The sequence below is a fragment of the Equus quagga genome, chromosome 22, assembly GCF_021613505.1.
Source record: "Equus quagga isolate Etosha38 chromosome 22, UCLA_HA_Equagga_1.0, whole genome shotgun sequence".
Classification (NCBI taxonomy): Eukaryota; Metazoa; Chordata; class Mammalia; order Perissodactyla; family Equidae; genus Equus; species Equus quagga.
This window is the reverse complement of record NC_060288.1, coordinates 10,567,141-10,592,146: the sequence shown is the minus strand read 5'-3', so window position 1 is coordinate 10,592,146 and position 25,006 is coordinate 10,567,141. Positions and strand designations below refer to the sequence as shown.

General features: G+C 35.8%; 1 protein-coding gene across 4 annotated transcripts in view; it reads left to right on the top strand.

Moving 5' to 3' along the window:
* NRG1 (neuregulin 1) overlaps window positions 1-25,006 on the top strand; it is a 215,065-nt gene that overhangs the window by 158,480 nt on the left and 31,579 nt on the right. For all 4 annotated transcript variants that reach the window (XM_046648632.1, XM_046648629.1, XM_046648630.1 and 1 more), the window contains exon 6: window positions 18,545-18,674. In XM_046648632.1, coding sequence (XP_046504588.1) covers window positions 18,545-18,674 — 130 coding nt within the window. The remainder of the gene's footprint in view (window positions 1-18,544; window positions 18,675-25,006) is intronic.

The window sequence follows — 25,006 nt, the reverse complement described above, 5'->3', positions numbered from 1 at the left end:
TTTATAACCAATTATTAGAGTCAGCAGATTTGCCATTCCATTTCTATAAAATAAACATGCATTGTTATATTTATATTGATTAGTAATAGTAACAAAATATTGCCTAAAATCAGTAATAGTAATGTCCTAGGATAAGAAAATTGTACAGATTTAAGAGCTAGATTCTCTTTCTAATCTTTCATCACTCTTGAGAGAAGGATAGAAGGAACAAAAGTCACCAAGGCAAAATGCTGCCTTCAAATTGTTTTCAGAGCACTTCAGAAGAGAGGGAAAAAAATTAGGTTGTTTCAATCAAGTTTAACATAAAACAAAGTGTTACCTTTGTGCAGGCAACGACACACATTTATATTTTATGAACAGCAATATTTAGAATTATATGAATGGATTTCTGTACTAAATGTGAAAGTAATTCCATTTTAATTTCCATTAAAAATTATGTTATAAAAAAGACTTAAGTACAGCCCCCTGGTGTTTTAAAGCTATACACTTCAAAACCAACACGTAAATAAAAACATCTCTAAGAAGTTCATGGTATTTTTTCTTTCAAAAGGAATGTGATTTTTGTTAAAATAAGTTGTTGCTGCAGCTGCCTTTCAGAAAATTGGGTTTCTGTATTAAATACTGCTAGTCCAACCTTAAAAATAAGAATATCTAAGTCTGTTAAGCATTTTTCTTCTCTAAATAAAAAGGTAAAAACTGGAGACCTCTTCCTCTCTTCCCCCTTCCCCTCCACCAGCTTCTGAAATTACAGGTACAAACTGTTTGTTTTTTTAAGCTATGGAGACAACTTTTAAATAAAATATGTTTTTATTATCACAGGTAATCTGTAAAATGTAGTGACATTATTTGAAATAAAGTACTAACGGTTAATTCACCTTTCTCATACTTACATAGTACAAAAAAAACAAGAAAGCGAACTCCTAAGTAAGCTTTCATTTCCTAATTTATTTTATCTTATCATGATCTGCAATAATTTTGGGGATGTTCTTAAATGTTCTTATATTTGCTCCTAATACAGTTAACACATTATTGAGAAAGTCCTGAAACAAAGCAAGTAAAAATAATAGAAGGGAATAGCTTTTCCTCTTATCTCTAATAGAATCATGTTATTGGGTATTCGGAATTCTAGAAGTCAGAGGTCTTTTAGAGTCTGAACTCACATGAAAAATTCTTAACTGGAGATCCATGGAATAACTGTGAATTAGCTTCAGAGGAAAGGTCCCTAAAATTCCAAAATTGTATGCTAGGTTTTTTATTTGCACACGTAAACAAATATCCATAGCATTCCCCAGATTCTGAAAGGAGTCTGTGACCCTCAAAAGAATGAGAACCACCATTGAAGATACTCAAAATACTTGAGTGGTGTCTTAGAGAAAACAGGGACTTGGTAAAAGGAGATCTGAGTGTGAGTCTTGACTGCAGTTTTCCATCTGTAGGACCTTGGCAGACTCCTTAATCTTTCTGAGATGGTGTTTACTTTCTGATAAGTGGGGGAAATAATACAGAACCTACAGGTTACTGTGAGAGATCTATGAGGTCATGTGTATTTTTTCCTGGCACGTTGAAGTCACTCAATAATTGTTATTTCCTTTCCCTCAATATCTTTCCTCAGAGATGATAGAAATAGCTAAAGCAACTAATTGTTAAAATGAAGTTTTCTTCTCTCTTGCTTGTGATCACACACATGGGTATATCTAATGTTGCATATAGGAGTCAGCTCTCCAAGGGAGCTTTCGGTTGTGGATTTTATAATGGAAAGCATCCACATTAACTGCAATATGGCCCAGGGTGACACTTGACATATTTATGGTTATTTGTTTAGTAAAGTAATTTAAATGATTGCCTTTTCTTTTTATTACGGAAGAAAACTAAATGTTGACTGCTCACAATGCCGAAGCTTCCCTTTCTGCCTTCAAAGCTTTTCTCAAGGACGTTAAACACTTTTCCTAATTACTTTTTATTGATTTCTTGGCATTTCTGCTCAATATTGGACTACTTATTTTTAGGAAACAAAGGATACTAAGCTAAAAATGTTAATGGTGCATTTGAAAGTTCAATATTTTAGTCGTGTCTTGTACACACACTTATAGTTTGAAAAACTATGTAATGGTTTTGCTGTGTGCCTCAGATCTTATCTTACTGCAGAAATAAATACAAAATTCCATGATTCTCAGATTTCTTCCATAGCTTTAACTTATTTTCAACAAATGTATGGCTTACCCTGCAACATTTCAAATTTTAAATAAGACTTGGCACAGACAACTGAATAAAAAATTAGTAAAAATAATTTACTGAACTACTAAATAGAGAAAAGCCTGATGAAAATTAAGCAACTCGACTCTATAGTGTACATTCTTATTCCAATTTTGCAGTCATTTGCCATTAGTAAACACTTTAATTCTGTCCGCCACTCTTTGATTTATAGCATTAGTTTTGTTAAGGGTGAATATGGAAAGCAAGTCTGATTAGGTGATGTTTACATGTAATCTAACCAAAAGAAAGCTGTCTTATGTTAGCTATTTAGGATAGTCCATTTTGGTAAGACTTGCTTATTTAAATTACTTGGTTGTCAGGATTTGACTGTCAATTAGGGTTGCTATCACAGGACTCATTTTTAAAACCTTCTTGTGGGTGATTTATATGTTATGTGAAAATGAGGTTAAAGAAAAATTACCAATCAACAAAAGGAACCTAATTTCAAATGTCTCTAGAGATAATTTTTTTGTTATATAATTTATCTGCATCTCTTATGAATATATATTTCTTTCTTTTCTCCTTATCTCTTTGCTGAGTACAATCTTTAATTCTTTAAAGAATCTAGTGGTATTAATCTTGAATTGAGGTCAATCAGAGATCTTATGCAAATATTAAATATTGCACAGCGATCATAACTAAATTTAACATTCCATTTGGAGTAGTTCCTACTGCCGTAAGTCCCCGATAATGTTTATAACTCAATGTATTTATATTTGTACATGCATTTCTAATACGTGCATGCATAATTTTTCTTACTTTGGCTTCATAATGAAATAAAAGGTAGTTTTTGCTTACTTTGAAATTATTAATAAATGAAAATTAGATTATTTTCTTACAACAATTTTTAAAAAGTAAATGAGGCTAATTTGAATGGAGGTTAAACAGAATCCATTACAACACTTTGGTACTGGATAATCACATCATTGAATTTCTGATAACTTTCCAATTTAGGCTGCTCAGGATTGGTTTAGTTTTCTAGTGCTTAGGAAAGCTGAACAGAAAAGATAACCATTTTATTCTGAAACAGACAACGGAGTCATAGATCACGAGGACTGAGCATTTTCCCTGAGTTATGACCGAAATAGCATCAATTTGACTAACATTGGCCTCCCATCCTCTTCTAAGAATGCATAATCTAAAAGTAGTATTTAAAGTCTCATTCTCTGACATACAGTTTAAAAACCTAGGGAAATATTCAGAAAGCGATACTTTCTGGAAGGTAGAAGAATACGGCTTCTCTAGTAGCCTGCAGAAAGGATATCATTTTCTGTTGTTTATTTTTAATGACAAGGTCACATGTGTAGTTCTGGAATAAAGAATCATGAGATAGAATGCTTTAGTGGATACATTATGGACCTTGCAGTCAAGCTGCATTGGAATTCCTCTCCATGTTACTTATTATACTGAGAACACAGGCATGTAATTTCACCTTTTCAGCCTCAGTTTCTTCATCTGTAAAAAGATAAAATATTCCCTATTTCTTAGGGTTACTGTGTCGACTACGGGGCTAGAGTATCTGGCACACTGTAAATATTTAATGAATATCAGTCTTATTCTTTACTAAGAATCATATTGCCTTTATCATACAGATAACTTTTGAGTTTTCTTTAGTATTTATTTCCCCTCCAAAAAAAAGGGGCCAGAAGGAATAGAAGCAAAAGATATACCTTTACAATTCACAGTGAACATTATCAATGCCAAATACCCACTGGGCTAGGTGAATTTGATTTCTACTACAAAACACAAGATTAGTGGAGAAATTGATAGAATTTTTATGATATAGAAAGGAAGATGCTTAAGAAGAAAATATTGTATCCAGAGAACTCTTCCATTTTTACAACCATAAAATGTCTTTTCTCTCTGCTTCTCACTGCTTTTGTGCTTTTCTCTTGACCTACCTTGAAGATTACCTTAAAGCCAGAACGTAACCGGTAGAATTGGGAGTTAGTTGTGAGCGTATTTAACATGCTCTTTGGTGTTTAACTCTTGGCTTCACTGGGATATATTTCATGATGAGTACATTCTAGAAATATGACTATTAAGAATGGGTAGACATTTCTTCTATAGTAAGAAGGGCAACAGAAGAGTTATTGTAGTGCAAGAAAGATGCCACTGCTTTTTAAGATTTCACACTAAGTTGGATATTGGCGAATTCGCCTGAGTGCATAGTAAGCCAGACATGGCCCTTTCTTGGACCTTTTTCTTTGAGCCAGTGATGACTCTGATGGTTCAGTCTCCTACACTTTGTAGAAACCATATCCCAAACAGTACTTTGTAGACCTCAATTCTAGCATGTGAAAGAGTCAAGATGGTCTCTCTGATTTTCCTGCTCCTGGGAGAGATAAGGGCAGTTTCTATCACAGGCAATGATGATAATCCAATTTAAGTTGTTGTAACCTTTTGTAATTTTTTAATTTGATTTCCATTTTGGATGACATGTTTAGTGAGAATTGCCTGTAAGGAGTTTAATAGCCTTAAACAGAATGATAATTAGGCCTATTTGTTGTTATTATTATTATTTTGTACAAAAGAAGTTGGAGGTAGGGAATGAGAGAAGTGTCTTGGGGAATTTAGCATTCTCTTCTGAGTTAGCGGCAACTGTGAATGTTCTCAAACTTTTGAACGATTTTTAAGGAACTTGTCTCATTTTAAATTATGCCTGGGGAACTGGAAATGCTACGCCATAGCAATTTCTATCTTTGGCATCAGTACGTATCCATGTCAACCTCCTTAAAATGATTACTGTTCGTCTAACTTCTACCTTGTGAAGTCGTCAAGTTTAGCTGAGCATTGAGGGCATGTTCTCTTTGCTATTTTGATTATGAAGTGCTTTAGGGCAGTTATGGTTAAGACTTCAGTGCCACCCCTGGTATTTTTTGTAATCACTTATGATAGTGATGGAATTTATCTGTCTGGACCTCTGCTCCTATGATTGTCTGTTCTAAGAACAGTTGGAACTTTGTTCTGACCTCATGCTATGTCTGGCCACAGAGTTTCTTGTAAAATAGAGCAAAAGTTTTCATAAATCAGATATATTTCTTATGTCTAGAGTTGGATCATTTGTGACGTCTTTCGCAGAGTTGCTAAAATGATCAGTAGTGTGGTCTGGAGCCTGGAGCCGTGGTCCCACAAGTCACTTTCTCCTCAGTCACCTTCTCTCTTTTCACCTTTGCGTGTTTACTTAGTTTATCTATCTCTGGAGTGTCGTTCCAGCAACATAGATCACACTGCCCATTTAATAGATTGCATTTCATTAGACTTTTTCAATTTCTGTTTCCATGTTGCCATGTTGCTATTATTATAGTTCTACATAGGAAACTCCAACTTCATGTCAGAGTCTGAAGCTAGACTTTACCATAAATTGCAATTTTCCAGCCTGTCAGCCCAAGGAATGTGGTGCATTCAATAGGAAGGAACAAACTGGGAAAAGAAGCCACCTTTCACTTGAGCATCAAGTGTCCTTCAAGTTTCAGTAAACTCTCTTGTGACTGTCTGACTTTATTCCCTGAAGGATATGACAGCCTTATTTACGTTACAACACTGACATCCCAGACCTTCCTAATTGAACTTCAGATTCAGTTAGGTTCCAAGACGTGCTGAGTTTTCACAGAGCCAGCATCCTTCCTATTCTCTCCTCTCCCATACATCCACCATTAAACTTTTTTGTTTCCTTTCTCTCAGACATTCATGGGTAAGATTTTTTTTTAATTTTAAAAATACGTGTGGCCAGCATTTTCTGTGCGTGTTACTCTGGGTTTAACGCCTAGTTCTGACTTTAGAAGAAATATTTTGACACTATGCATTCATTTATAATTTCCATCTGTTCACCCATGTGTTCTGCTCATTCACCTTTGAACAACTAAAATTTGTCATTTACAACTAAAATAATTCACATACGAAATGGTCTTCGAGTCCTGAAAACAAACATACAAATAAAAAATGAAAACAAACAAACAAAATCACCAAGCCGATATTTAGAGGATTGAATTTGGCAAAGGATAAAATTGAATTTAGAAAAATTTAGAGAATACTCATTTATTCTAGTAGTATTGTTAACTAATGAATTAGTTTATGTTCAGTCTGCTTAAAATTATGTTTGGCTTTATGATGAACTAATATCAATTGATTAGACTAAAAACAAACAAACAAAAAGAGTGGAAAATAAAAATGGGAGGAAAACCATGGGATATCTTGAGCACTTTCCTAGCTCTAAGAAAAGAGCTGTGGTTACAGGAGTGATGAGATTTAGTTAAGGACAAAATAGCCTACATCCTTATTTACCAATGATTCTTTCAGTTCCTTTATTTCTCTACAAAAAAAACTAAAGAATAAAAAGCAGCCTTCCAGTTGGTGGGTGACAGGGTGCAGTTTAATTTTTCAAGGAAAGGAAAGCCAGAGTCACAGGCACACCCATGCACACGTGTGCATGCACACACACACACTCATGCAGCATGCTCTGGCAAATGGGGAGTTAGCTCGCCAAGCATGATCCTCAGGCCCAGTCCAGTGGCTGTGATAGATCCATGGAGTCGTTTGACAGATTCTCATCACCTTTTGGTAGAGATCAGTATGAAAGGGCAATGACAGATTGCTGAATTCTTACAACATCTGCCTGGTAATTAGGATCCTTTTTTAATTGTCACCATTTAATTCCAGGGACTTGTGTGGTTCCTGTAGAACAATGACTCACTTCCCTGAGTTCTTGAGACTTTGAGAGGAATTCAACCATTAGAGTTTTGGTATAGAACATTGGACATTAAGGTGCAAGGAGAGGAGAGTTTCTCAGCAGTAAGGGACTGCCGCCTGTGGCTGTTCTCTGTGGAAAAGCCAATTACATCCCTGGAACTGAGTATCCAACAGACCAAGAAGGTGTGTAATCCACTGACTCTTTCAACGAAAGTGTTCTATATTGCAAAATTCTTCAGAAGTTAGGATTGCTTAAGGGGAAAGCCATGTATCCAATAGGGCTTTTTAAAGAAGAGGATCAGAGGTCTGGTTTCTTGTTACTAAACGAGATCTGTTTTACCTAATAAGGCCTTGTTTTCTGCTTAGAAATATAACCAGAACTTGCCTGACATCTGGGAACTCTCCTTCAGCGGGCTTCAGAAGCATCGCTAACTCTGTCTCCCCATTATGGTCATCACTGGATTCTGTAGTTACTGAACTGGAAATTTCTCACTAGGTATTGGCATTGCCTTTTTGAGCAGAATAGCAATGCAGATTCCTTCTAGACACACCACTCGGTATTGCAGTGTTTGATTTCTTGCAAGCTTTTGAATAAATGACAAATCTCAACTGAAGACATTTGACTCCTGTATGGGAATATGCGGAATTAAGTGGGCAAAGTGGACATGGCCTAGGATTTGGTTCTGCATGCTTTGATTTTTAGGTGGCTTTGCAGAGTGGTGATTTCCCTACAGCTGGTGTGCTGAACAGCCACGATTCCCTGCTTTAAGCTGTTTTCCCATTAGTGCTTGAGTATGAAGCACCTTAGTAATGGATAGAAAGGATGAATATGTGTATTAACACATATTTGCAGTGTCTGCAAAAATGGGTTATGTTTTAAAAGGGGGAAGACCTCAGCCATCCTGAATTGTTATAGCTCCAGGAGATGGAAGTGTCTTATTAGTCCATATACACAGATAGATACATGACTACCAGGAATAAAACTAATCAATTATAAGTAAGATCCTATGTGTAGACCTCAATATTGCCTGTTTCTGGCAGTGCAGGGAGACAGCCAGGCAAGCTTTGATAAGACCCTAACCTGTACTCTACTTATTTTTTACTATGTGCTTCCACATGCCCTTTTTCAGTTTAACTGTAAGCAGGATGATTTCCTTTGAGTTTTTTCCAACAACTGAATGATGCACATATATATATATATATATATATATATATATATATATAACAGCCAGGCCAGGTGATGATAGTAAGACACTAAACACATGGCTCCAGTTTTTAAAAAATATTGTATACTTTGGGAAAAAAGTTCAAAGCGTGCACCTGTTTCCTTTCACAAAGTTTAATGCCAACTGTAGAAAAACAGGTGCCTGTTAGGTTTGAGTGTAGAGGCCCAGAAATTAAACAAAACAAAACAAAAAACTCAAGCCTTTACAGAAAGCTTCTTTAGGCCTCATGTACTAGTTGACGTTAATTTATCATTTTGGCCCAGTTCCTGTAAAGGCATAGGATTTGCCTGTAATATTACCTCCCTCGCCGCCCCCATGTCTAACCTAAAAAGTATATGCTCTTTAAAGAAACAAGACCTGTTATGAGCTAAGTATTATGGGACCAGCTAGGCCTTTAGGGGACAGAGCAAAAAATTTTCTTGAGGTGAAGCATTTAAAATTATGTGTTTTTTGAAAGCTTGTTTTATTCCTGTTCAGACTGATCATGTGAAACGACAATAACGGTATTGAAAAAAGTTAGATTTCCATGTGTTACTTGGTTACGTAGAATTTGTGCTGGGAACCTAAAAACTGCAGATACACATTTAATAACACATCATGTTACAGGAAGGGATGTGTTGCTATTCTGATCACGAACCTGGGAACAAGGAACTCCAGAGAGTTCTGGGAAAATATATGGACTGAAATTAGCCAAGTGTTACAGAGCAAGATTCATATGTTCGAACATGCTTTTACTACTTCATTCCTCCTTTATATGCAGCAACCTCTGACCTCAGCGAGGAAAATGTTGTGCTTATGGAAACAGAATCTGGGTATTTATGTCCACAGCCATCACACAAACACAGAATTGCAGTAATTTGGCTAAATGGTATGTAGCACTGTGCAATCTGGTGTTTCAGAGCTGCAGAGGTGCCATTTTAAGAAATATTGTTCAGGCTTCTTGCGTTACAGAACCACTGATCGAGAAGCCTGGCTCAAACCTGAAACCCTTGGAAGATTGTGTCTGTATTGCCTAGACTCCATTTTTATATACTTTTATGGAGGCTTCTTTGTGCCAAACACTGAAAGTTTAGATTACTTAAAGTATTTGTCAGAGATCATTTCCTGTCATGAAGATGCTTGCATAACTTTTAGGAACATCATAGCCTTGATCATCTGTGTAACTGATAATTTCAGACCAACCAAGGTACTGTCTATTCTTAATAGGTTCCTTTATATCAACAGACATGTGGTATAGTTGAATTAGGAAAGCATCACTCACGTAGTCTTGGCTGCAACTTAGATATTTTAACTTTACCAGTGAGTATCGAATATGGAAAATGAGCCTCAGTCCCTCTGTCTGCTAATATCATGAGTATTTCCTAGACTGTGTAAAGAGTAATGAGAAAATGTGTGTTAAGAAGTTTGAATGCCTTAGAAAGAAGTGCAATACAAGGTGTGAAATACAAATGAACTCCAGCATTTATCTCCTACCTAATTTTAATGTATATAAATATAAATAGTGTTAATGTATATAAATATAAATAGCGTTATTTCTTGAATGTAACCCCTATTCCTTTCCCATCATTAGTGTGTTAGTTTGAGCACTCTTCCTCTCTCACCTAGAGCTTCTTCACTGGTCTCCTCATCTCCATTTCCTCCCTTTCCAAAGGCTATAGAATAGATCATGAATTTTATTAATCATGACCCTACTCAAAAACTCAAGTCTCTCCTTGGCTTCCAGATTAAACATTAATTCCAGCCAGGTTATCAAAGGCTTCTCTGGTATGGATGTGTTATTATTCTATAGCCTCATTAACTTCACCTCCCTGTTTTCAGTCCATCTCCGAGTCAAACTGAACTGCTGCCTTTCACTGAACAGGACATTCATTTTTCTACCTCCGCAAATTCATTTGCTTTTCCCTTTAATGGAATGCCTTCTTCTCCTTCAAGCACAGGCCTAATTCCTCTTCTTAATATATCACCCTTATTGTAAAAAATTTCCTATTCTGCATATTTATTGTTAGATTCACGCCTGGCTCACCTAATTGACTTATGTTTCCTGTTGCTATTGTGAATATGATCCCTTTATTTTGTTGGGTTTTCTTCCTAGTTAAAACTGGTATCTAATCATGTCATCTTCAAATAATGATTATTTAACTTCTCATTTCCTGCAGTTATACCACAATTTTATATGCTTGCCTCATTTCATTGGTTGGAACTTTCAGAGCAATGTTAAATAATAGCATTGGTAGTCAACATCCATGGCTTGTTCTTGACATTAGTGGAAAATTCCCCTAGAGTTTCAAGGTTGTTGACTAAAAGTAGATTATTTTAGAAGATAAAGAATATCATTCTAATTCTACTTTATAAAGACATGTTTTGAAAAGCCTGAAATTGATACTTTTTAAATTTTTTATTTTGAACATATATAAGCATGTATTTAAACATGCATACGTATAATATACATTTAAATATGCATATTAAACATATGAACGTACAAAGAGCAGTATAATGAATCTCCATGTAACCATCATCCACTTCACCACTTACCGGTTTTGTTTCATCTTGATCCCACTCACTTCCCTTCCCTCTTGCTGTTTTGAAGCAGATCCCAGACATCTTATCATTTAATATATAAATATTTCAGTATGTATCTCTAAAAGATAAGGACTATTTTTAAACATAACTGTAATACATTGACACACATAAATTAATAACCCCTTAGCAATATTAATTATCTAATCAGTGATCAGATTTCCTGTTATAAATATCATATATTTATAACTGAATCAAGATCCAAGATCAAGTTTCACACGCTGGTTGGTTGATATGTCTTTTAACTAGAGAGGTAAGAGTTAAATGCCTATATTTTGTGTTTTTCTCTCTTTTACCTTCTTATCTGTCTCTAGCTCTAGCTCTTTTGTCTGTTTATCCTCTTTTAATTTTTTTTTTGAGAAACTAAGTTATTTGCCCTGTAGACTTCTCCATAGTCTGAATTTTGCTGATTGCATCCCATGATGTCTTTTAATGTGTTCCTCTGACCTATGTACTGCCTATAAATTAGTAGCTGTATCTGGATACTTGATTAAGTTCAGGTTTGATTTTTGAGGGATAAGAGTACTTGGTAGATGGTTTTGTAGAAATTGATTTTTAATCTCATCAAAGGTTGATTCAGTATCTATTGAAATGACCATATGGCTTTTATTTTTTTGATATACCATGATTTTAAAAAAATTTGTTGAATAAGATTATGAAGTTGCCTCATAGTTTCTATCTTTTGACCTTTCATCTACTTTCTCTTCCAAATGTGTTTTCGTTGATGAATAAATTAACCTATGTCATTAAATGTCACGTGGTAATTTCGGCAGCTCTCTGAATAACTGAATCCTTGATCAGTCCTCTTTGTTTTCATTTGTTGTGTTTGCTGCTCTAAACTTTCTGACTGATTTGGAAAGTGAGAGGTTAACATTTTCTACATTGACATGACCTTCTCCCAACCAAATTGATACTGGTAGAAAGTGCAGAGTACAGTAAAGAATGTGTGCCTTCTACATTTAGCCTGATGAGATCTATAAATATATCAAATTAAGCCAGTCAAATGGACTGCTACTATTTACTTTGCAGGCTAGAAGGATTTTACTCCTTTTAGAATAGGTATTGATGGGAAGAGATTCAAGGGATAGCTTGAAAGTTTGTCACCTCTCAGCTATGGAAATTTTATACTCATATAAAACTGTCAGGGATTATTAGAAAATATCTATCAGAGCTGTATTTCTGGAGCTGGCTTCTTAGCTAAGAAAAGATTATTGGCTTTGTAGGAAGAAAATGTAGCTTTCTTGTAACACCACCCAGCCAGTGATGCACTGTGGGAAGACAGTCCTTCTTTAGAAAAGCTATGACATCCTACAATGCATTTATGTCATTGAGATGTTGCTCTAAGAAGTAGGAGACTACGATGATTACACTGAGCGAAATGCACTGTCAGAAAAAAAAATAGCAACTTGTATGTTTGAAAAATAACCTTACTTGACAATTTTATTTTTCTAAGGATAATACTATCTAATGACACCAAATCATTTGCTCAGCAATTGCTGGAAACTTAGAAGCTGCTTTCTGTTTAGCTACAAATGAGATCAGTGTTCCAACAAAAATTATAATTTTATTTTATGAGGAGAAACACCCAAAGGTCACTTTTCATTCTGCTGAAGAAGGAAGAAATAATATTAGGGTCTGCCCAGAGAGCTTGTAAGACAGAGAGGAATCTAAAGGCAATCTTATTAACCTACTTCAGCCCCAATATACATTTAACGAAACAGAATGCAAGCATTTCCTAATGCACTTGTGTGACCTTGGGCAGCCTTCCCCTGTATACTTTTGTGAATTCTTTGCTAGAGGTACTTTATTAAAGACTACAGAACTATTCTTTTGAGACAGTTTGTGTTCTCTTTGTAAGTATGGGATAAACTATAAAATATGTTAAGATTCTTTGTAATTCACCATTCTTTGTGTGTCTAAATGATGCCAGAGCTGAAGTTGGTCACTTAAACCAGGTAATCTCCCTTGGCCCTTGGTGTCAACTTGTTCTTTGGACAAACTCTCACCTTGTAGGTAGTCTAAAAACCTCTAAGTACTTGTAGCTTATCAGCTAAGTCCTTAGGTCCATAAGGTGAGATGCCTTAATTCTACTTTAGAAAGTTCTCCTTCCATTTTATGGTCTCATGATGATTCTTCTCTGGCTTCCCTTTTTGTTTCTTTAGCAGAGTTCAGTAGAGGAGAGGCCAAGATGATGATATGCTACTTCAAATCACAATATTGGTTCTGGGAACGTCCAAGTCAGTACACTGGAGTTTCTTTGATCTCCTCCTGACATTTCTTCCTTTTCAAGTACCTATTTGCTATTCAGCAAAGGATTGAATTACTGCTCAGAAAAAAATGCCAACCCAGAATGACAATGCTTCAGTAGTTCTGAGTCTGGCTCTGGACTTTTCCTTTGGAAAACTAATGGCTCCCCCTGTCATTCCCTTGGCATCTCTAGAAGCTACATTAGGTAGCACAGCTTTTTCTGCTCAGCTTCTGCTCCGGAGCTTCATTTTCAGGAGCCACATAAGCATTGGTTTTCCAGTAGGAGTTTAAAGTGCTTGTAGTAGATAATTGTGGAAGAGCTATATTCCGAGCAAGAATAATAATTTCCATTTATTTTTAACTGGGAGATCAAAGAGCAAGAAAGCATGCACATTCCTAAATACATAGCCATTGAAGATATCACAGGTAAGGTTTAAAAAAAAACCTGTACTGTTATAGCAACCGACAGTTTCATATTGAAATGTAACAATTGTTAAAATCTGTATATTTCATTGAGAAAACTGCATGGAGTTATTTAGTTTCATTTTCTGCAAATAAATCATTAAGAATTGTCCTAAAAACTACTAATAAGGGCTCAGTCAGAGAAGACAGGATCTAATGATTGCTCCTTGGGGTAAACACTGTACACTCTTGCTAATTCCTGCTAATTCTCAAAGAAGAATAGAGTGGCTTCTTATCAGCAGTTTGCATTTGTGTAATGGCCCTGGTCTGTTGTTTCTGTCTACTTCACTGATAAGTAAAACACCACTTAAAACAAGCAAGAAAGTAAGCCATCTTTTCCAGTATTATTTTCTCCTCAGGCTGCCTTGAGCAGAAAAAACCTGACATTCTACAGGAAATACTGTGTGATTGTATGGGAAAATATTTAGTAACAAACAGAGGCCACTTAATTACTCCTCAAGGTTTTTGTGTATTTATAAAAATGTGCAATAATATGTGATTTCCAAAATGTTTAGTTATAAACAGTTTATACTATATCCCATATACTATGGACACCACACTATTTTTTAATATTTTAGAGTTTTTAAACTGTTATAATAACACCATGTTGTAAGTACACTTAATTCATGTAACGTGGAAGTTCAATTAGAAATTTTAAAGAATTGTGTGGATCTTGAAAGCTGAAAATGATCACATACTTAAGATGCTAGTTTGTTGGGGTTTTTACTCAAATTGTTCTTTCATTTATTTTATAGTTAAGTTTAGAGGTTATAAATTTTTGACAAAGCAGTTATGATAAAGTTAAAATACAGTAGATGATTGATATTTACTTAATGCTTTGCAATCATGTAATGGTTACCCCTCCAAATTAGACTCTCTCTTCATATTTTATAGAAGAATGATTTACTAAGAAACATTTGAGGCTTGATTATATATAATTCCAGAGTCTGCACAGAAATGTTTTTGCTTCTATTTGTTCCATGTTTATGCCATTGGTAATAGTAATGTATCATATATTTGTGTGCAGTGTTGCAACTGACAAAGTATTTTATCACACTTCACAACAACCCTGTGATATCTCATTTTTACAGCTGAATTTTCTAAGGCAGTTTCGCTGACAAGCATCACGCAGCTAGTAATGGGCAGTGATGAACCTTGAACCTGATTCTTCACGAACTCCAGTGTTCATTTCACTACATTTTATCTAGAAAGGTCTCCTTTTAGGGAGAATTGTTCACAACCTTATAATTTTTAACCCCAGTAACTCTAGTTGTTATCATTATGTCTTGCACATAATAGAAGGAAGAAAGGAATGAAAGAGAGAAGGAGGGAAGGAAGGAAGGAAAGGAAGGAGGGAGGAGGGGAAGGAAGGTAGGAGCAAGTCCTATTGTGTGGTTCGGGATTTTGGGAGTCCATAAGTGGTGGTTTAGTCTCCATATCCTCAGCTGAGTCAGAGAACTGTCCAGCCTGTCCGGGGAGGGTCACTAGTCCTGACCTACGTCACCAGGAGAGACTGGATCAGGTCGAGAGGGAATCACTGCGAAGGCTAACGAGTTATGCTTTATCTATACTTTCCTCCTTAGAATATCGAAGTTGCTAACATCCCAAGGAAAGTGTGCTTAGGATTAAGTGTTCATAAAATGGCAAACATAAAAACAACGGGGTCATATTTTGCAGTGTTCCTAACTGCTGTTCATTTAGCACTTACTAGAAGATGACAAACTCCCAAATTATGACGAGCTAGTCACGAAGCAGAGGGAGGCAGGGATTAGGAAGTGCTGAATGAGTGAGATCGACTTCACTTACTTCCAGGAACAACTCTGAGGGTCATCTTTTATATTATTGAAACACTATTCTACCTGCAAAACCTTTAGCTTCACCTCTAATAAACTCCTCCCAGCTCCCCCAGAAAGAATGCTATTTCCATAGTTTGGTTTAAGAAACTACTTTGTCTGTTTCATTAACTTCTGGCAGATTTACCAAATGGAAACAAAACAATACAGCGTATGTAAGCCAAAGAGAAAGGATATTGCTGCAAAATTTATAGATCTGCTTAGGACTGACTGTGCACTGCGTGCAACTAAGGAGGATAAAAGGAAACCTGGCAAACATCTGAAGGGCGCATCTATCACATCTCCATCCCAGGTTCTTCTGACAATTACAGCTCATTCCTGTGTTTGGCTGTTGGTTCACAACAGCTGTACCCAGTCAGTTCACACTTCACATCACCTGGGAGTTAATTGCTGCTTTCCAATTCCGTGATCATTTTTGCTCTCGCTGCTGCTAAAGGAAAAAAGTACAAAGCGTGAGGGGTCGTGACCATGGGAGATAGTTGCTACTTCATTTTCTCCAAGAATTATTTTACTATCAAATATCCCATTACTAGTTTCAAGTAATGATCAAAGAATTTTTCAAATGAATGTGTCATAACTCAGAGCTGCAGGATAGCATCAAAAGGATAATCATTTCAGGGGTAAATATTTTTAAAGGACTAAAACGAAAGGGATTATTTCTAGTTGTAACATATTAATCTTACTTATTTGATAACACAAGATCAGAACGTCCACAGAATAGGTATGATGTGTCTGTCTCTTGCTTATATTGCTGCTAATCTTTATTGTTAGTTTACAATTTCTGTGGAGTATCTTCTTTTGGGGAGATACTGGTTTTGTTGTTTTTAGTAAAAGCCTCAGGATTTGTTCTGAAAGAGCCTGGTGCGGTGTTTGCTGCTCAGGTTGGGTGATGGGTAATCCTTAGCAACCTGTCAGGGATTCAGAGACCACTGGGGTCTGCTGGAGGCTCAGAGTTCCTCTGCAGGAATGACTGGTGACAGCACACAGCAGGTGGTCCATGCAGTGCTGTCGCCCGGGACAGCAAAGGTAGCCTGGCCAATTTGTCATCCCATAGAATCCTGTCAGCAGTTAAAAGTCTTAAGCACAAAACCTTTAACATTTGAAGCAAACCTCCTCCTAATATTTTTTAAAAACAGTTGCCATGGATGAAAATATTAATACATAGCACCCAAGTAAACAGTTTTCACGTGAAGATATAATAGTATGTTAAAATTTATGTTGTGTGACTTATAGAAATGTTGTCTACTCTATAATTTTACAGACCAAATGATGCAAATTACATTCCACTCTTCCTAATAAAAATGGTAAATTATAGCTGACAATAGAGAGTAAAATCACCCCCCTTCTCTCTCTCCCTGATGCCTTTTGTTTGGTTTGTAAACCTGTGAAGGATATCTTGAAATGCATTTTGAAAAGGACTTTTTGTGGGAGTAATATGGAAATTGACCCAATTCTGAATTACCCACAGTAATGATTCAAGAATAGCATGCATCTTTGAAATCCCCAGATTTCCATCGTCAAGCTTTATCTGATTGATAAATACCTTCCCCACTTGCCCAGTAATAATGCCTGCTATTATTCTCGAGTGACAGTTTTGTGCCAATTCCTTTACCTAAATTACTTATAATTTCTGCAAAAAGTCCTTTGAGTGCTATTACTGCTATTTTCTAAATGGAAAAATTGAGCACCTTGGTGACTTGCTCAAGGACACAAAGCTAGTAGGAGATAGATTTGAACCAGAGCTCTCCAAAGTGTAAGTCATTTTGACTTTGGGCCTGTGCTGTTACTCCTAAAAGCCATGCGGAGAGTAGTGAAATGGTCAAAAAACATGCCTTAGACAGGAGATTAAGAGGCAAGAAAGGTCTTGAGTTATTCAGAAACTGAATAATCAAATGTTAAGTATTTTGATCAAGTAGAGTAAACTTCTAGCAGAGGTGGAGGAGAAATTGGGTTAAAAGTCAAAACAAAATGTGGATTGTGCGGGAAATGAAAAAGAAAGGCAGAAGAAAATGGACAAATAATACATGACAGGTCAAAAAAAGTAAACAAGGACACCTGAATTTCACATGCAAATAATAAAATAGAAATTGATAATAAAGACAAAGAATTAAAAATCACTAAGAATCAGTCAGTAGACAAGAAAAAATTTTGTCTAAAGATATTTTTTTCTGCAAAAGTAAATAGAATCTTCATTGGCTTGACATATTGGTTTTGCTTTTCATCCTGATAATATCAGTGATAAACATTATGTAAATTATACTTTTTGGTTGAGACTGAACATTGCCTGTGGTATTCCCAGTGCTGTAAGTGGGGAGAAGTTCTGATACTAAATGTCCTTAAAGTCTCAGGACTGAGAGCTTTGGCTTCATTTAATCCGTGCATCTAATGGTGGAGGCCTCGTTTTCAGATTCACTTTCAGATAACTGTGAAGTTTGACAAGTGAATATCAAGCTTATCACATAAAGACATTGCAAACCAAAATTAACACTTATATCTGCTCCTAATTCACAATTGGGTGAATTTTGTAGTGCTTTATTCTATATTTGCAGCAATATTAGACTGTCTTTCCATTTCATAAAAAGTATAATTGTATACTTTTCATAAAAAGTAAAAGTATAACATTGAACACTATGCTTCTGAGTAGAAATTAGAGTAGAATGGAAATTTTCAATAGAGTGGCCCCTGATCTGTATGATAACATATATCCAATTAATAATATGTAATTTTCTCGTTAGGAGTAAATAAGCCACCTTGTATTTTTCTTTGCTAAACATTACGTCTAAAAACTGTAAAGTCAATATACATATAAAACATAATTTTCAAAATGAATAATTAGTTGCTATTAAAAAAATTGATATGGAAATTGAGTTGCACTGACATAACTTTCTATCATTGTCTTTGAGCCTTCCTGGAAAATGTATTTTACTTAATGACAATAGATCTTCTGTTTCCAACTTCCTTAGAAGATAAAATATTGGATATAAAAAATGTTGAGCCTCTTTTCCTATTTCATTATAGTGAAATTAATTAAGTATAATTATCCTTTTATAATTTTGTCCTATTTAATTACACCGAGAAAATCCTTGATTTCTTTGCTGTTGTTTGTTAAGCCTGAAAGGTTAGTGGAGTTGCCGTACTTTACATGAACACTTGCTTTAAAGAGAATTTAAGAATAAAGTCTGTTTAGAAGCGAGAGAGATGGATATAAACCTTTCCCTTTGTCTGTCTTCTATCCAGCCACATCTACGTCTACAACCGGAACAAGCCATCTTGTAAAATGTGCAGAGAAGGAGAAAACTTTCTGTGTGAATGGAGGCGAGTGCTTCATGGTGAAAGACCTTTCAAACCCCTCAAGATACTTGTGCAAGTAAGAAAAGAAATCCTCTGTGTGGCTCGTGTCCATAATTGCTTCTTTCAGATGATTTCGTGTCTCATGATGTGTTGTTGCTTCTTTTTCCAATTTCGTTGCATCCTGTTGAATAATTCTGTTTTATTTGTAGAGTGTTTTGAGAAGTTCACGCCATTTGTCATCTTCTCAGTTATATTTGGAATTGTTCTTTGCTTTTTTGAATGGTTTTTTTTTGCCTGCATATTTATAAAGTTGCTTTCCTCATGGTTTTCTCATTGTTCCTAGAAGAAATGTGCAAATAGCATAGAGGCCATAACTTTGTTACCTACTTCTCCATCCAATGTATGAATTAAGCTGTAAGATAATGTTCCTTTTTACCCCAGTGATCATGTGCAAAGTGAATAGGACACTAAAAGAAGCAAAAGGTAGAAGATTCTTTACTGACACATCTGTTATACATGGCATTAGCTTATTGTTTCATCACTATTTTTAAAAATGGAATTTAGGTTGATCTCACTAATGAAAAAAAGCGAATTACATGCATTTGGAAATGCATTTAGTGTGTGCAGCATCATCGTGTGTAGAAGGCACACAATTCCTCATGCACTGCAATTATTTGTAGATAGAATGGTGATATCTCCAATGACCTGAAGAAGTTGATGCACCATTAAGAAATATCACACAGGGGGCCGGCCCCGTGGCATGGTGGTTAAGTTCATGCACTCCACTTCAGCTGCCCAGGTTTGCGGGTTCAGATCCTGGGTGTGGACCTACACCACTCGTCAGCCGTGCCGTGGCAGCAACCCACATATAAAGTGGAGGATGATTGGCACAGATGTTAGCTCAGGACTCATTTTCCTCAAGCAGAGAAAGAGGAAGATAGGCAACTGATATTAGTTCAGGGCTAATCTTCCTCAGAAAAAAAAAAGAAGTATCACACGAGCTGGCCCTGACGGCCTAGTGGTTAAAGTTCGGCACTCTCACTGCTTCGGCAGCTGAGGTTCAGTTCCCAGTTGTGGGACCACACCACAAATTAATTACCACACCTTAAAATTAATTAAGTGATCAATTGCCATGCTGTGGCAGCAGCTCATGTAGAAGAACTAAAAGGACTTGCAACTAGGATGTACAATTGTGCCCTGGGGCTTTGGGGAGGAAAATAAAGAGAGGAAAATTAGCAACAGATGGTAGCTCAGGGTGAATCTTTCCCTGCAAAAAAAAAAACGAAAAAAAGAAGTGTCACAGTTATTCTCTCTCAACAGACAGAATGAAACAATGGTGTTGTTCGTACATTAAATATTTAAATGTTGCAGTTAAAATTAGTGGGTCTCATTAAAAAGCACGTGTTTCTTGTGCCATGCATTTTAAGCCTCCTCTCGATATTGAGGCTATGTGTAGTACTTGGGCTCATAAAACTTGATGAGCCCATCAAGTTTTGTTCGATGTCTCGAAAAGATGTTCAATATCTCATTGAAATGATGAAAAGTACACATTTATTTTGCAGTTGACCAATAGCTGTGTCCCTGTGTTCTAAAGTAGCAGTGCTTGTCTTAAGTGAGAAAAAACCATGCCGTATAAAATTGTCTCATGCTCCAGAATATTAGCGTGTGACTTAAATGTTGACAAAGAAGACCAAGTTTGTCAGAGAGAGACAGTTGAGCTCGGAGAAAGAGCAATTAACAGAATGGAAAAAAAAAAGGCACAAGAAAGAGTTAACAAGGTCTTTTCCCTTTACGTCATATAAATAGTATACACATATTTATGTGCCAGTTCTAAGAAAACCCTAACTGTTTGTAAGTACAAGTGCATCTTTAAAGATACATATTTTAAAATCATGACACCAAACAAAAATGTCATTTTGTAAGAAACATTTTGCTGCTCCCGTGTGTTCTGGACAGGGGCTGTCTGTAGGATCTCATGGGACTTCGAGGCTGTGGACAAGTAGCTCCCAGAACTGCTTTCGTGCCCTCAAAAGCTCTTTAAAGAGTAGATGTGGTTCCAGAAGACGACAAGTTTTGGTGGTTGTATAGCTGATTTTATCAATGAAGATAGACAACTTATAAAAGTAAATATGGTCTGTGAGAGTGAGTGAAAGACTGGGAATCACAAGAATAGAATTCTAATCTCAATTGCTAACCATCTTTTTCCTAGAGAGACAGGTAGTAGTTATAAGCCAAGATAAAATTAATGGGTAAAGGTCTTTTCAAAATTTTAAAGCAGGATAAAAATGAAAGAGGATGTAGAAGAAATTTATTTCTTTCAGGTCTGAATTATTTCATATGATTATCAATATTTATTACCTTAAAATTAATCTTAGGGATTCACTTTTTGATCACCAATATATTCAAATCTATATACCTTGCTGTATATATTCAAATCTATATATTCTTGCTAACATAGAATTAAAATTGGTCAGTTTTAGCCTTTGGTCCTGTCGACTTGCTGTGAATACAGCACAAACACGGCACTCCCATAGTTATCACAGTGAATTGGAGTGAGCAAATTTTATTGTTTTCCAGAAGATTTTCTCTGATCAAAATAGAAAATACCAGAGCTGAGAATTACAATCTGTAAAATATAAGGTTCATTTATTATATGGGGAAATCTTGTTATTCTGTCCTAATCTTAGGCATACAATCTAATTATGTTTTAACAAATCTCCTTGAAAAAGCATTTAAATTATAGTTCCTGAAATTCTTCTCCTTTTTAAACTATTGTACCCGTATTATTTTTGTCTCATATTTTTGTTTCTTTAGAAAAGCATCTGAGACCACTATATTTTAATTATAATAATGAAACATGATCATTTTTCATCATAGCCTTTGCAAAGATTTATAAGCTGAGTGAGTACAGATGATAGTTCCTGAATCCCTCTAAGGAACCAGTGCACTGATTTTCCACATATTAATTTCAGCTATTCTTTAGCCCGCCCACATCCTATACAAACACATAATCGCGTAAGTGCTGTTCATTTGTTCCATTTTGATATTGTGCCAACAACTGTAATTTTTTTTCACCAACACAGTTTTTCATTAAATTTTAAGCCCAATCCAGAAAAAAGGCTTGCTATGGATTTTTCTTAACCTTTAAGTGAAATGTTTGCTGTTACTCTAATAATTATTAAAGCAGCAAACTATGAGTGAACACTCCGTATCCCCCAGCCTAATCGTCTAGTGGGTTATACTTGTCTTCTAATTCTCAGCGAATTGGCATTGTAATTTTGTTTTATTTTTCGGTAGTTAGAATCTTTCAGAAAAGTGTTAAGGCTTATTACTGGGTCTTGTTCGAAAGGAAATCTTCAACATCTGTGATTTTGATAACTTCCTCCCCCTTTTGGACCATGTCTTTATTGATACATCAAAGCAAGCCAGTACCTTTAGGGAAGAATTGGAGTATATTTAACACCCAGAATATTTCAGCCCTTTTTTGTTAAATGAAAGTGTGTTTTTAAAAAAAAAAAACAAAAAACCCCTGTATTAAACAACTATGACATCAAAAATAATCACCATTCAGAATTGAAACAACGGCACATAATATGCCATGTCTTACAATAATATATTGTTCACCAGACCTCTTGAATAGAAACAGAAAACATAAAAATGTTGCATTGGCTCATCATGGTCCTGTGTATGAAGTCAGCTCATAGTTTCCATATGGTCCATCTGTCTAGAGCAAAACATTGCTGAAGCATGAGCCACATCGTTCAAAATCAGCTTTATCCCTGACTGAAGACATGACTCAGAAACACCACAAGCATGGAAGTTTCCAAGTAGTCTCTCTGGTCACCTAATCCACTATTGTCTTCTTGGGAGTTGAAGTACAAGACTTTACAGCAAATCTCTTTTGTCTCTCCATTTAGAACAAGGTGTTCCAAACGGATTAGCCATATAACAGTTAAAGGCTTCTCCAGGCAGGTCTCCTGCTTACTTGGACTTCCCCGTGAGGACTGTGTGGGAATTTCAGTGGTGGTTCTCATCTTGTATATTTATCTTCTCTCTGTAGTAATATAAATTTAGCCTGGGGAAAAAAAGAGTTACTATTCTAGATTACATAAAGATAAGAAAAGAATCATTCCACCTTTTACCCTCTGATGCTCTATGTAGTCATGTAGTTCAAAGAAACACGACAATTTGAACCTGACATTGTCCAAGTTTCTCTCTTTGCTTTTTTTCCCTGTGTTCTTGTATCTGTTCTTCTGAACGGTTTTAGTAGAGAACTATTTTGGAAGATGTTGATGTGATTTTTTTTTAATCTAAAAATTGTTTTGTACTGGACTGTATTTACAAACCTGTTATGTTGTCCCATGGACAGATGTGGCTTCCCCATGAGGGGATTAGCGTTTTAACCACCAATTTTGGTCAACAGTGTTGAGCCCTTTCACTTCAATTCTCTGGACAATATCTCTATTTATAACATAGAGTTAATATGTTCTCCGAATTTCTTCCCAGGGAGTCAGTGAAATTAAATGAATTCATTTCTGCTAAAGTACTTCTAACTCTGGAGAAGCAAGATTTTTTTGCCCTTATAATAAAAAGTAAATGATAGTATTACATTCTCTCTGTAGACGTTGGAAAAGTATATACACCTGTCCTAATAGACTGTGTTATCATGTTTAATCCCCAATTCTTCATTTTATTTTAACACTAGCAGTTTTTATTTGGTTTGGTGGGGCCACCAGCTACTTTATAAGTTTGCATTTGACAGATCATTTAATATCTCTGATCATTATCTTCCTTAAATGCAAAAACAAAAAACAAAACTTGGGAAGATGGGAGGTGCCTTCAAACATGAATTTATGATTTTATATAATTAATTTTTATGAAACCATGTAGTATATATAAGGGCTTATATTGCATTATGCTTTATTATAGGAGATGGTTATGGAAAATTTATAACTGTAGGAGATAAAGTCACAACAAGTATGTTACAATAGCTTAAACTCAATAAGCGAAATATTAATTAACATTTGTTTATACAACAGCTACATCTATGCCAGGCATTTTTGAAAACACAGAGAAAAATATAAGGTATGGTTTCTGGTCCTGGGAACTTAGTCTGTTTAGGAAAATGAAGTGGCTAAAATAGTAAATCAATTAGAGTGAATATATCCCAAGAGGTATAGTGCTGATTATTATGGTAATGAGAATTTAAGGAAGGAAAAGAAAAGACTGGAATAAGTTGGAGAAGACTTGTATAAATATAGCCATCATTTATGGAGTCTTCTCTATATCCCAGGCAGGTACTGAGGTTGCAGTAATTGCTTCTGTGAGACACAGTGACCTGTATACCTAGACCAGCAGCTCCATTCTGGGAAGTGAAACAAACTAAAACCCACGTTAGACATTAGAGCCAGTTTATGAATTCTGAAGGCTAGGCAGAGGACTTTGGACATGTGATAGCAAAAAGAGAGTTAAAGTAACTTCTGGAGCAGGAGAGTGACACCATGAACTTAGCAGATGTTTAGGAAAGAGACAACTTTCATACAGATTAGAGAAATTTGGGGACTAGGTAAGATGGGGAGAGAAAGTCAAAGAGATTAGCTAAGGTAAGAGTTTTATGAAATCCTGGCGTAATGATGATGATGATGATGGTATTTATAATACTTATTAGTAGCTGGATTAACATAATTAAATGAGAGGAGAATGGTTCAAATTCATAGTTATGCCTTGTGGGCTCATCTTCATGGCTGTAGAAAGAAAAATTTGGAACAGATAAAAGAATTAGTAGACATTTGGTCCTGTCCAAAATGTCCATCAGATGTTTGGTCCACACCCAAAAGTCCTTGGTATCTGGTCACCTTTGATCCTGTTCAAAACATCCATGGAGACATTTGGTCTATGCCAAAAGGTTCTTGATATCTAGTCATATTTGGTCCTGTCCAAAATGTCCCTGGAGACCTTGGGTCCACACCAAAAGATCCTTAATATTTGGTCCTGTCCAAAACCATTTGGCATCGACCAAATATACTCATGGATATTTTAGATAGGGCCAAATATCAACGACCTTTGGCGTGGACCAGATGTCTGGTGGACCAAATGTCTTATGGCCATTTTGGACAGGACCAAATGTCCTGCAAGGGATAAAAAGGATATATATTGGCTTGGAACTTCCAGCCCACAGACTTCTAATTGTACTCCAATTCCAGCCCTAGAAGAGTTCATTCTTCAGAATGGGTGTGACACTTGCTTGTAGCACCTCTCTGTTCTTAAATGCTATAACGTTTAACAGATACAGAGCACTTGTGAGAGAGAGCAGGTGGGATTCTTGTGGCTTAGATCCAGATAATCAGCCCTTCATAGGACCATGTCTTCTATTTCTTCTGTGTCCCTCATGCATCTAGAATCCTGCTG